This window comes from Vombatus ursinus, unplaced genomic scaffold (assembly GCF_900497805.2).
Source record: "Vombatus ursinus unplaced genomic scaffold, bare-nosed wombat genome assembly UNPS02014792.1, whole genome shotgun sequence".
Lineage (NCBI taxonomy): Eukaryota > Metazoa > Chordata > Mammalia > Diprotodontia > Vombatidae > Vombatus > Vombatus ursinus.
The window spans coordinates 52,619-66,778 of record NW_020954570.1 but is presented as its reverse complement, the minus strand read 5'-3'; the positions used below and the strand labels follow the sequence as shown (position 1 = coordinate 66,778).

The window sequence follows — 14,160 nt, the reverse complement described above, 5'->3', positions numbered from 1 at the left end:
GAGAGAGAGAGAGAGAGAGAGAGAGAGAGAGAGAGAGAGAGAGAGAGCGTGCAGCTAGGTGGTGCCTAGAGTCAGGAAGACTCATCTTCCTCAGTTCAGGTCTGGCCTCAAACACTTTCTAGCTGTGTGACTGAACAATCCTGTCTGACTCAGTTTTCTCCTCTGTCAAACGAGCTGGAGAAGGAAATATCAAACCACTCCAGTATCTTTGCAAAGAAAACCCTAAATAGGGTCATGAAGAGTTGGACATGATGAGTTGGAACAACAGCAACAAATAGAAAGAGAGATAGAAACAGAGTACTAGGCAGAGCAATCATACAGCATGTATCATATATTGTAGAACTAATGTCAACTCAACATTGATCATATTTGTTACTGGACCAGATTGACCTAATTATGGATTTATTATTTGAGAGAATGACAAAATTACTTGGAAAATGAAGATTTTTTTTACAATAAATACAAATAACTCTTGCAGGTTATTGGTTATAGAAGAAAAGATTTTCAGTAAAAGAATTAATTACTTTGAAGTTATCAATAGTTAATCACATTTTCATTATGTGAGCAACCACAAGAAGGGACAGAAATAGTTGCAAGGACAGAAGCCCAACTTTGTCCCATTATGAGCAAGTGAAAAGACCAGGTGCTGATTACAAAAAATGTAATCACTTGACAGTAAATCAAAGTGTTACCTTCCATTATTGTCTTTGATGGGCATTGAAGAAACTATGAGAAAAACTATGACTTTTCTCTAGTTGCAGAGGAAAGCTCCAGGTGAAAATGTGGGCTCCAGAGAAAAGATATGTGGGATGTATGTAATGATTGCAGTGAAGCAAACATCCTCAGAAAATACATCTATCAAATTCAGATATCAAAAACTTTCTAGATGGAAGAGACTTTGGAATTTGCCAGATCTAATCCTCTCAGTCTGAAGATGAGGAAGCTAAAGCAAAGAGGGGCCAGGTAAGTTTCCTTGAGCCATCTAATTAGTGATAAAGCCAACACTAGTACTCAGGTCTCTTGGTACCCTGTCCAGTGATTCCATTACACCAAGGTCTCTAAGGTCAAATGAGATAAGAGAAACCCTTAATGTTAAAGAGCAGTAAACATTATTCTTTTTCCTTCCTCTGCTTCTTTTCTCATCTTACCAAAATCCTACCTAAAAAGGCCAGAAAAGAGTGAGAATAGACATGGGGCAAGTTTCTATCAGTGGATCACAGTGAAAAGATATGATGCTACATCCTTTAATGAATGTTTGACAGCTCCCTCTCCCTAATTCATGAATGAGAATATAGGGCTGACAGGTTAAAAGAATTGTGCCTGAACAGAAAATGGCACAGTTGAAAGTCAATCAAATGGAGAAATGTCAATTCCTCTACCTGTGAGGACCTAAAAGGGGTGTTTTCATGAATCATGTGAAATGTGGGATTGTCTCCTCTCTTATAATACATCACAACTATTGCCTGCAATCTTTTTTCTTTTCATTCATGATTATAAATGCCTAAGTTACTTTCCTATTCACTATTCATCTACACTTTTTTCGTTTATTTTAATATTTGTGTATTTGAACCTTTAAATTCTCCACTATGGGAACACTCAATGTGGGAGTCATCTAATAATAATGATAACAAATAATAATAATAATGATAGCTGCCATTTATATAACACTTTATATATGTCATCTAATTTGATTCTCACAACAATAGCCCTGTGAGGTAGATGTTATTATTTTCTCAATTTTACAGGTGAGGAAAATAAAGTTCAAAGAACTGAAAGGACTTGCCCATGGTCTGCTACCTAGTAAGTGCCTGTGTCAAGATTTTAAGGTCTTCCTGACTCCTTTATCCATTGTGCCATCTAACTCTGTATTTAAAGATCTCTGCAGGTCACATATTAATGTAGAAAATCACATATTAACACTATCCATGTTCTACTGTATTTTTTAAAATTTTGTTAAATATTTCCCAATTACATTTTTAATAGAGTTCAGGCAGTACTTGGGAATGTCACTCACTGCAATACAGCCAATGCTCTGGTTTAGCCATTCCTCAGTCAATGACCATCTACTTAATTTCCTATTTGCTACCACAAAAAGTGGCCCTATAAATATTTTAGCTTAACTGGAGACTTTCTTCTTATCAATGACTTCCTTAGGATAAAAACTTACTAATAGAATTTCTCAGTGAAAGAATATGGAAATTTTAGTCACTCTATTTCCATAATTATATTTTCCTTTCCAGAACTGTCGTATCATTTCATAGCTCTACAGCCTTGTCTCTGTTATATCTTGCCTTTGGCCACATGTATTTGGACACTGGTGGTATCCCTCCTTTAGACTGTAAGTCATCTGAGGGCACAGTGGCCATGTAATTTTGCAACTGTATATATCCATGGAGTAGCACAGTGCCTCAAACTTAAGTATTTTAGTAGGAGCTTGTTGAATTGCACTCTTGCAATCAGTCTTCTTTGAAATCTAAAGGATTATTAAATCAGCCTTTTCACATGAGGTTCATTAAAAATACTTTTATTAGTAAAACAGTTATTTAAAATAATGCATTTTATATTGGAAATATAACAATTAACAATAGGCTCAGTATAAATACTACAAAAATGTTCCTTCTATAAACAATAAATATAAATATTAGCATAAGAATAAATATAAATAAAATGAACACAAATAAATAGATAAATAGAAGGCTACAAAGTTTAAAATGTTCAGTTATTAAACATAGATGATGATTCTCTGTATTCAAAGCCCATTCCAATAGAGGAATGGCAACTTATATTGTTTTAAAATCATTCAGGGAATACAGATGATTTTCAATTGATATAGAAAGAATTCTTACTAATGGCTGACTGCTTAATTTTAGGAAGCAACCATTTATTTGAAGAACTGAAAGTCTGTTTTTTCTTCCTCAATCCCTGAGATTTCTTGTGAGTTTGTTCATGAACAGAAAGATCTTCCTGATCTCTACTCTCACGATCTCCCAGGCACAGTGGCTGTACTCTTTACCTTGCAGGTACTGGCTTATTCCTTGGAAGTAGCTCTTCAGGACCAGCCTGGGGTTCTCACTTCCCAAGGAAGGCTCTTCCCACTCCACATCCTGCCCAAGACAGCTCTCCAGCTGTTCCAGCTGCTGATCCAGTCCACTGAGCAGTTGTATGAGCTGGGTCTGATTCCATGCTGCAGGAGTGGCATTCAGGCTGAAGATGGTGAAGATCTGCTGGAGCATCTCATAAACAATGACTGTGCCAATTTCCCTCTGGAGCTGGCTGCCTTCCATGGCTTCCATTGGGAAGTTGAAGTTGGTCCTGTCCTTCCAACATGGCCCCAAGGAAAATGGGCTCATTTGGTTCAGGAGTGAGAAATCTTCCTTCAGGCCCTGAGTCAGGTCACAGCGCAGGGAGCAGAGAGTGCTAGAGCAGAGCAGCACCAGGGTAACTGGCAAAAAGGTCCAGGAGGTCATTGTGATGTTGAGGATGGTTTGGGTTTGACTGAGCTGGGAGACCAGTGAGCCTTTGTCTCAGCTTCTTGCGTTATCTGTCTTCTAGGCCACATTCCCTTATATAGTGCTGATTGTAATTTTCATTACTTAAAGTGGGATTTCCCTTCACTTTTTTCACTTTCTTTTATTTACTTTCCATATTGATCTTAGAAGATGTCATTGCAACCTCATCTTTGAAATATTGTAGAATTGCAACCAAATTTACCCATAAAGAGGGTTTACAGATTAAGCTCTTTGAAATGAGACATCCTATTTTACTTCTTTTTTGTGTGCCATTTTATTGTTGGGCACATATAGTCATTTGCTAAATGCTATTAACTGTATCCCTGAAATATTTCTTACTCATGTCCTCTCCCTACTACCTCCATTGCCACCATTTGCATGTAGACCTTCATTAACTCTTGTCTTCCTTTGATTTCAATGACATTCCTTTCTTCACTTCACTCTGTGGCCTCCTAAGTACCAGTTCTCTAACTCAGACCAGAAATAATATTCTACTCAATTTAACCCTTCCATACCCATTAATTCCCACCCTGTAGCCTAACCCTCCTGATTAATGGTTTTCTCACATCATCCACTACATCTAAGTCTTCCTCTAGTCATACTTGATTTCACAGCTCTGCTATCTTCTCATTAGCCATGTGTATAACCTCACCTCACTCTTTCCAAATTTGTATGCTAATCTATTCCCCCATGGCTTCCCTGAACACACATGTAATTTTTTAAAAAATGATATTTTATTTTTTCCCTAATTACATGCTAAAATAATTTTTAACATCTGGGTTTTTTTAAGTTTTGAGTTCCTAATTCTAACCCTCCTTCCCTTCCTCTTTTTCTCCCCTTCTCCATGATAGTAACCAATCTGTTATAGATTATACATGTGCAATCATGTGAAACATTTTCATTTCAATCATTTTGTATAAGAAAACAAAAAAGAACTAATCAAAGTAAAAAAAAAACAGTATGTATTCAGCATGTATTGTCTCCAACTATTAGAACATAAAATACTAAATTAAGGTTAAAGGATCAATTAGCAGTGTGGACTAGATACTTTCTTTATTCCCGAAAAACTCCTCCAAGAGGAATTAGGCACTCAATACAGAGCAATTACAGCTGAATTCGTAAGACAAAACAGGAAAGTAACCTGACAAGGTAAAATCCTTAAGAATGAACAGCAGACATTGCTAATCCTTAAAGTGCTCACTCTTCAATCTTTCACCACCACCCTGCATGCATTTGCCTAGTATGTACAAATTAAACTGGGTGCTTATGCCTTGGATCATATTGGAATCCTGGCCTCATCTAGCGCCTAATAGTATTCCCACAGGGAAGGAAATTCTGTTTGCAATAGTGACCTTTTGATAGGTTTATTCTGAGAATAGTTGGTGCAATGGGAGACCCCTTTTCTGAGAGAATGTGGTATGTCCCTATACAACATCCTGGTCTATGAGAAGGGATATGTGAGCTCCTGGGGACAGCTGGCTTTTGGGATGGTATGAGCATATGCCTGTGTGTGCTCACATGCATGGACTCATAGATGAGATTGTACAGTTAATGGGAAAGACCACAATCATCTAGAAGACAAATGTTTTCAGACAAAGCAAAAAATTATCATTATCATTGGAGAAAAACAAAGGCACTACATTTAATGGAAGCATAAAAATTAACTAATAAAACATATGCACTATACAGTAGAGCCTCAAAATTCATAAAGAAAATTTAACTGAATTGCAAAAAGACAAAGACATTTACACCAGCTTGTTGAATCGAATCTACCAACACATCACAATATGCCTAAGTTTAAGGATTCAAAGATTCAACAGAAATTATTTCTAAAGTCTCTCCTTACTCCAACATTCCCATACTCTGTGATTCATGTCTGGTCCCCAAATAAGAAACAAGTTTCCTATGATGTCAGATTGATGAAACTCTATTTCCAGGGACCCAATTTTGAGCTCAGTTCTTACTCTCATCATGAGGTAGAGTAAAGCAGGGACTCTCTGTCCCGTGGAGTCCCTTTGACACTTAGTAAAACTTAAGACTGTTAGGGTTCTATGGGTGTTGTGGGGTGCCCACCCAAATAGCCTATCTTAGCATTTCCTTAGCTAGTGATTGTGCATCTGTGTATGAATTATCTGTACCCTTCAGACTTCACAGAATCCCCCTCAGCTATCTGATCTAGCCCCCAAATACAGCTCTTTTGCTTACCAGACCTTACATCATGGCCTTGTAGTTTTGGTTTCTTTGGGTACCCTGAGTTGCTGAGTTCACTGCACTAGGTTTACCTCAGCTAAATTTACTTCGCTTGACTGGAGAGGAAACTACTTTCTCTACTTCTGTTTTCAATATATTTGATGTGAGTTCAGTTTCCTTTTGTTTTCTCATATCCCTTTTGCCCTTGAGGAATTTTTGATGTAGAGAAAATAAAATTCTGATGCTTTAAAAATTCCAAGCATAAATTCCATATACTTTTAAATCTATTACCTTTCTTCATTTGAAAACCTCAAGAAGGGACAGAAATTGCTCTATTTTTGTTAATGGTACCAGTGTCATCCCTGGTTCATTGTGGAGTCACTGGTGATTCCTTTCTCCCTCTACAGAAAGTGCATTGCCCAGCTCTGTTGTGTCAGCCTCTGCAATGTGCCTTGCATTTAGTTTGTCTCAACTTCCACAACAACCATCCTATTCAGGTCCCGATCTCTTCTTGCTAGGGCTATTTTAATTATCTCCTAACTGTTCTTCTTGACTCCAGGTTATCCTCTGTCCAGCTCCTCCTCCAGAAAACCGATTGAGTAATCTCATGTTGCTATAATCATGACACTCTCACTGAAACATTCCCAGTGGTTCTCCATTGTCAACCATGGGGAAATGACTTAGAAGAGAGAAAAGAGATAAGAGAAATCCAGGTTTAAATCCCACCTCTTGAACTTGCTAACTGTGTGACCTGTCTCGCCCTGTCACAGAGTTGAGAATTCTATTAAATAATGTTTATAAAGGGCTTCACAAACCAGGATATTCTGGAGTCTGCTTTTACCAGCTCATTTTCATAAATTTTCAGTATAGGTACATACTCTTTAGAAATAGGCAAACACTACAGATCAGGGCTTGTTTTATTGCTTTGTTGATTGCCTAGACTTAAGAAAGGGATGGAAAATATGTGGTGAATGCAGACGAAACTTAAAAGTATGTTGTGTGTTTTTTGGAGAGTTGGTTGTTAGCATTTACCAGCATACAACTGTTTACTGTAAGCTATTATATGAGAGTCACTGTGGGATATCGTATAGAATGGTAGATTTGGTAGATGGAAGGTAGATAGAAGGTATGAGTCCAAATCCCACTTTAGACAATTATTAGTTATAATGAAAACAAATTACTTAAGCTCTCATAGCCTCCATTTCTTCTTCTATTAAAATGGACCTAAATAATATTTATACTTCCTACCTCACAAAGTAAATAATAATACAACAATAATAATATATTTATATAGTGCTTTGAAGTTTGCAAATGCTATCAGGAAGTTTGTTTGTGAACTTTAAAGAACTTCCTAAATGTGGATTATTATTTACCAAACAAAGTATACATTCATGGCACCAGCAAGGCTCCCTATAGTCCTTATTCAGCCTATGCATTCAGCCTTACCTTATAGTTCTTTCCATATACTTTATGTTCTTGCCAAAATTGGACTCTGTCCTTAATTTTTCTTCTATTACATCTTTTTCCCACTTCTTTCCTTATGCCACAGGCTATATCTTCAACGAATATCTTTCTTATTCTCTCCCTCTTTCATCTTCACTGTTGTAGTTGCTCCCTTCCTTTGAGATGCATCTTCTCATGAATCCTTCCTTTACCTCCTCAAGTTTCTTATATCAAGTTACCTGGATTTCTGCATTCAACTTGAACTTTGCCCTTGTATTAAAATGGCTTCTTCTAATTAGGTTGTAAATTACTTGATAAGCAAGGCGCTGTGCTGCATCGGTCTTTTTGTCCTCAGCACATCACACTGAGAATAACCGACCCTTTAAATATGTTTGTTGAATTGAATCAAAAGCATTCACGATGTGCACACGTGAGGCTTCTGAGCTAAATAGTCTACAGACTTTAGCTTCTGTAATTTCCTGAGCCTCGACTACATTTTCTGCTATAGATTTTGCGCTTGTTCATTTCTACATTGAAGTGACTCATCTGTGTTCATTTAGTTTGAAAGATCTTGTCTAGTTCTACATAGAATTTCTTTTCTCAGTTCTCTCTGAGAGATATTGGGCTATTAGCTTTACTTTTTAAAAAATGGTAGTCTATTTGCTTAGAGTCATGGCAAACCCTGCAAAGCAAGATAAACAAATGCACCATAAAATGTCATTTCTGTGCCTTTGGGACTTTAATGGAAGCAGCTCCCTCCATTCCATTATTCACTTCTGCAACCAAGATTTTGAGCTTTCTTCCCTTTTGGATGTAACCTGTATCTCTCTTTTGGATATACTCTCTAATGAAGTTCACATATTAGTCTGAGCAATCTATTGCTTATGGGAGGGGAAAATAATGTGCCCTTGTAGTCAACACTCAAAAATAAAGTTCATGTTTTCAAATCACGTAACCTCTCTGAGCCTCAGTTTCCTTATCTTAAAATGGAGAAAATTATTTCTCTAGGACTGTTTTGAGGATGAAATAAGGTAATGTATATAAAGTACACATTGTGACCTCTTTCAATGAAGCCTTCCCCAGTAACCAAAAGGAGAAGCAATTTCTATTTAAGTTATGGCTCATAGTCCATTTGCATAAGTCTCTCCTCATGGGTAGAGATGGATTACTTAGTGCTCCACCTCCTTATTAGGGAAACAGTTGGTGAGAGCTTAGAAGAAAAGAGATCCCAGCTTCCAGAATGAAGACACAAAGCTCCAGAATTTCTTCAGGTCTTCAAAGGAAGAGGAAGACCCTGGAAAGAAACTAATATAGAGGAGCTGCCACCTAGATCATGTCCCTATCCCTGGCTTATTATCCCCAGCTTATTACTTTGGAGGAATTTCCCCTTGGGTAAGAGCTGGGACTCTTTTGGTTGAGCTGAGATTTCTCACTGCCTTTGGAAGACTTCATTCCCTCAGTATATTGTCTGACACGTAGTCTTAAGTGTTTATCTGATTTCTGTTTGCTCTCAGTTTGAATAAATGAGTTTATTTGTCATATGCCATCTTTGTGTAATTGGCATTTGGTGGGAAGGGAGTCAAACCTTGGATATATAGCCTGAAGCAATCTTTCCCATTGAGGGGTAGCAATCAGGGGCTCAGCCTGAACCTAGAAATTATCTCCCTTAGACTAACAATATTTAGGAGGGCAGGCAGATATAATTCTAATTTGGTACTCCCTTTATGAAGAGAGTAAACACCCTCTGGCCCCAATCTTCTGCTTTCCTCCTGGCAGGAAACAAAGTCTCCATTGTAGAGGGGTGGAAGGAGAAGACTTTAGAGATATCTCTTCCTCCCTCCCTATGAGCCACATCTAGACAGACCTGTGCAGAAAGCCTACATGAGCACAACCACCATCCCTGACACCAATATTCCTGAATCTCTCATGCTACTCTGGGTGCCCTATGCACTTACCATACTCTACCTTGGATCATAGGTGTCTATGTTCAAGGCTCTCCCCCATCCCTACCACCAAAAAGAAAATCCCAGTTAAGTAACATGTCTTGGAGCTCCTGATCTGGTCACGGCTAGTGAAGATAAAGAAGTTGTCTGAGAATGATGGCAATGAAGACCTGTAGGAAGAAAATCCCTACCTATGCCATCAAGAGTTGAGAGCTGGAAAAGCAGGTTCCAGAAAGCTGAGTAGGAGCAGCTTAGAAAGCTAATCCATAGTAGAAGCCAGAACTTTTCAAATATCAGAATAAAAGCAAACAGAAGGAAGTTGAGCAGGAGGGAAAAGCAAGATAAAAAGCATTAGGCCTATACCTATATTTTGCAGTTAGGACCAAAATCGAAGTTTTAAGAACATTATCACTTATAAATTTTTGAACTCCTTTTGCCGACTCTAAAAGTCAGTGTGTTATAGTGAGAAGACCACAGGACTGGGAATTGATCTGACACTTTACAGCTATGTGACCCCGAATAATTCACTTCACCAGCCTGCTCATCTGCTAAATGGGTTCATTAATATTTGTATTCCTTAGCTTTCAATATTGTTGCATGGCAAATGTTTTGTAAAAATAAAGTGCTAATCAAATGTGTTATGATTGTTGCATGTTTTCCTTGTAGTGTTTTACAATAAATTTCCTTTTTAAAAAGCCAGAGTTGGCATTAGACTGCTTTGGGAAAATAGAGGATATGGGTTCTCCCTAAAAGGCTACAGGAGATAAGGGATAGGGGATCTTGTGAAAACCAGGGAATGTGGTAGCAGTGAAAACCCAATAGAGAGAAAAGAGGTTGTTTGGTTCAAAAACAAAACTATGTTACAAGGTGGGGGATGTGAGGTGAGCCTCTCCTCCAGGCTCAAGACATGAGAGATTATAGCCAAACAATGTAGAAATGGGAGAAAAAGAAATGAAAAAAAAAGTCACACCAAAAGCCTAATTCAATAATGGGACAGAGAAGAGATGGTCATAAATTCAGAGAAATGAGAAATACGAGCAAGTACTGCACTGAGGCCAGCAGAGGGCACAAAAAACACATTTAATCAGTCTTCTCATATTCACCCCATTGGTAAGATTGTTGAAAGAGGCTGCTGTGGTTAGGCTTATGGACAAAATAAAGTGTAAAGAATAAGTTTACATAGTCACAGAATCATATATTTAGAATTGGACTGGTCTTCGGATCATTGAATTCAACCCCCTTGTTTTAGAAATGAGGAAACTGAGGCACAGAGATTAAATGACTTGCCCAGAGTCTGCAGAAGGATTTGAACCCAGGACTATTTGGCTCCAACTCCAGTGGTCTATTTATATGTGTATATATATATATGTATATATATATATGTATACATGTATATATATACATATATATGTATGTATATATATGTATATATGTATATATATACATATATATATATATGGAGAGAGAGAGAGAGAGAGAGAGAGTTCTATTTAGGTCTATATATATATATATAGTTCATGAACCCCTATATGTGTGCTTTGCACTGTGACTATCATCTGAGAATCATTTAGCCAAATAGACTTAGTTTTAAGAGAGAAGCTTTTAATAAAGTGGTACAGTAAGAATAATTGGTATAAAACATCCCTTCAAAAGTCCATGACACTCTCCCACTAGTACAGATAGAGTCCAGGGGAAAGTGGATTCAGTCTTAGAAAGTACAAGTCATTCCTCCAAAAGGGTTTTATTGGAATGTCACACTTGCTCTAATCTCCAAAATAACTACAGTTCTAAACTAGCTTGATACTTTTTATATGACTTCTAATAGATGGATGGATTGTAAGTTCCTTCAGGGTAAGGACTGTCTTTCTTTCCTGTATTTAATCCCCAGCATTTAGAACAGTGTCTGACAACATAGTAGATGCCTAATAAATGCTTGTTAACAATTGACTATGAAAAATAGAAATAGGAAATAGAAATGTTGGTGAAGATGAGAATGGAAGAGGGGGACAAATAGTAAGTTCCACTGGTAGCATCTTAATTTAAATGCCTCTAGATTATACAGAAGGTAACATTCAGCAGGTACTGGGCAATACCTGATTTGGAAGCCATCTACTTAGAGAGGCAATTTGAACCCATGAGAACTATAAGATCTCCAAGGGACAGAATGCAAAGACAGAATAAAAGATAGTCCAGGACAGAGCACTCAGGTACACCCACCAAGGGATAGAAGATGATGCAGTAAGTTATATTGAAAAGGATAAAGAAATTGGAGAAAAATAACTGAGAAGATAAGTGCTGTGGAACTCAAAGGAAGATAGGAGATAATGAGAGACTGAATGTAAATGGTGACAGTGGAGAAGGACAGATTCAAGAGGCATTTGAGGGAGAAGATTAATAGACTATGGCCACTCATGAGAAGTGTAATACAAAGTAATAGGTGTTGGGGGAGGGTACCTCATCAGAAAGAGTTTAATCTGAATAACTCTTTAAGAATAAGCTTAGTTGCACTTCTACAGATATATGCAAGGATGGATTTTTAATGACATCTTCTTAGGCCAATTTGGGAACTGAGTAAAAGAAAATAGAAAGTGCAAGAAAATCCCACTTAAGTAAAGAAAATTACAATCAGCACTATATAAGGGAATGTGGCCTAGAAGACAGATAACCCAAGAAGTTGAGACAAAGGTTCACTGGTCTCCCAGCTCAGTCAAACCCAAACCATCCTCAGCATCACCATGACCTCCTGGACCTTTTTGCCAGTTGCCCTGGTGCTGCTCTGCTCCAGCACCCTCTGCTCCATGGGCTGTGACCTGACTCAGGGCCTGAAGGAAGATTTCTCATTCCTGAACCAAATGAGCACATTTTCCTTGGGGCCATGTTGGAAGGACAGGACCAACTTCAACTTCCCAAAGGAAGCCATGGAAGGCAGCCAGCTCCAGAGGGAAAATGTCACAGTCATTGTTCATGAGATGCTCCAGCAGATCTTCACCATCTTCAGCCTGAATGCCACTCCTGCAGCGTGGAATCAGACCCAGCTCATACAACTGCTCAGTGGACTGGATCAGCAGCTGGAACAGCTAGAGAGCTGTCTTGGGCAGGGTATAGAATGGGAAGAGCCTTCCTTGGGAAGTGAGAACCCCAGGCTGGTCCTGAAGAGCTACTTCCAAGGAATAAGCCAGTACCTGCAAGGTAAAGAATATAGCCGCTGTGCCTGGGAAATCATGAGAGTAGAGATCAGGAGGGTCTTTCTGTTCATGAACAAGCTCACAAGAAATCTCAGGAACTAAAGAAGAAGAAATGGACCCTCAGAACACTTTATCTCATTTCCCAATTATTCTGTTATCAAATGCAAAAATCTGAACTAATGGAATATTTTTAAATAATGTAAGCCATCAAGTTGTATGCTGAAAAGGGGTTAGAATACAGAGAAATATAATCTATACTTATTAGCTGAAGAACCTGAATATTTTGAAATCCATATTTATATATTTATTGTATTTTTAACCATAATATTTATAATATTTATTATTTATAAAACTTTTACTTTTCAAATTTGTATATTCAGCCTACTGTTTATTTGTTTAATTAAATGTGGTTTTTTTAAAAAGAATTTTTGGACTAAGTTGAAAATTTTTCTTATGAAAAGAAAAATAAATTTGCATGCAAATTTGCAAACACCAAACCCTAAAGCAGTAGTATCAATCTCAGATAGAAAAAAATTCCTGTAGGCCACAAATTGACTTAGAAAACCACAAATTTGTATCATCTGCATTGTATTATATTTTATTTGTTTTGTTAAATATTTTTCAATTACATTTTCATTTGGTTGATCCACAGTCAGGAGTTTTGCCATTGCCTTCCACTTGTAAGTCCGACACCACTTCTCTAAGGAATAGAGAGCAGATTCAACACAACAATTTAATTCAACAAATGTTTATGGAGCAGAGCACCGTGTAAGTCCTAGGAATGCATAGAGGAAAAATGACACAATTCATGCCTTCAGAGAGCTTACAATCTAATGTAAGGTTGAAATACACACTGGAAGGTAGTTTGGGGGAGAGAAAAAGGAAAAATCCAGACAATATGTTCTGATAAAAGATGATAAGGGAGACTTTATGGAGAAGATACCTGAACTTGGTTTTTGAAGGAAGAGAAGAATTCAACATATAAAAACAAGAGGAAAATGTGCTTCAGATGTGGCTACATAGCCTTCATGCATACATAAAGGCATGAGAGATCAGGAAAAAAAGAGGTCATAGTCGACTTGTAAAGGACGTTAAGGGAGGCAGGTAGGTGACTCAGTAGATAGAGTGGTGACCCTGGAGTTGGGAAAACCTGAGTTCAAAGTTGGCTTTAGACACTTACTAGCTGTGTGACCCTGGGGAGGTTGCTTAACCTCTGTTTGACTTAATCCACTAGAGGAGGAAATGGCAAACCACTCCAGGATCTTTGTTGAGAAAACCCCATGAACTACAGCACACCAATACTGTGCATGTGATGTGGTCAGGTGCATGTACTAGGAAAATTATTTTGACAACCTTTGGAAGAATGTAGTAGGATGGAGGATGGGAAGAACACATGGCAAGGAGACCAGTTGGAAGGCTTTTATGATAGTTTAGGTGAAAGGTGATAGAGATCTGGACTACGGTGTTGGCAGTGTGAGTGAGTGGAGAGGAAGGAATAAATGAAAGCGTTAGTGTTGACTACAAATAATACAATAGAATCAATGTGAAGGATGAAGAAGAGTAAAGAGTGAAAGATGACTCTGGAGGAATGTTTAGGAAAAGTGTTACATACAATGCCAAATGGGTCACTCTCTCAGTTATCTCTGATAAATGATACATATATAGAGAGATATATAGATAGATAGATAGACAGATAGATAGATAGATAGATACATAGATGGATGGATAGATAGATGGATAGATGATGGATAGATGGATAGATAGATAGACAGGTAGATAGATAGATAGATAGATAGATGGATGGATGTATAGATAGATGGATGGACAGATAGATAGAGGGACAGACAGACAGACAGACAGACAGACAGATAGATAGATAGATAGATAGAT

At 37.7% G+C, this 14,160-nt stretch overlaps 2 protein-coding genes across 2 annotated transcripts; one reads left to right on the top strand and one right to left on the bottom strand.

The window, feature by feature from the left end:
- Nucleotides 1-2,915: 2,915 nt before the first annotated feature.
- LOC114048353 (interferon tau-2-like) lies at nucleotides 2,916-3,467 on the bottom strand. Its single transcript, XM_027869234.1, has one exon. It carries the CDS (start codon nucleotides 3,465-3,467, stop codon nucleotides 2,916-2,918), a length of 552 nt encoding a protein of 183 aa, XP_027725035.1.
- An 8,353-nt stretch (nucleotides 3,468-11,820) lies between these two features.
- Nucleotides 11,821-12,372, top strand: LOC114048351 (interferon tau-2-like). The gene has a single exon (XM_027869233.1). It carries the CDS (start codon nucleotides 11,821-11,823, stop codon nucleotides 12,370-12,372), a length of 552 nt encoding a protein of 183 aa, XP_027725034.1.
- Nucleotides 12,373-14,160: the final 1,788 nt, after the last annotated feature.

Bases quoted from the DNA above. Each gene is read 5' to 3' on its own strand.
- LOC114048353 (XM_027869234.1), bottom strand. From the start codon at position 3,467: ATGACCTCCTGGACCTTTTTGCCAGTTACCCTGGTGCTGCTCTGCTCT.
- LOC114048351 (XM_027869233.1), top strand. From the start codon at position 11,821: ATGACCTCCTGGACCTTTTTGCCAGTTGCCCTGGTGCTGCTCTGCTCC.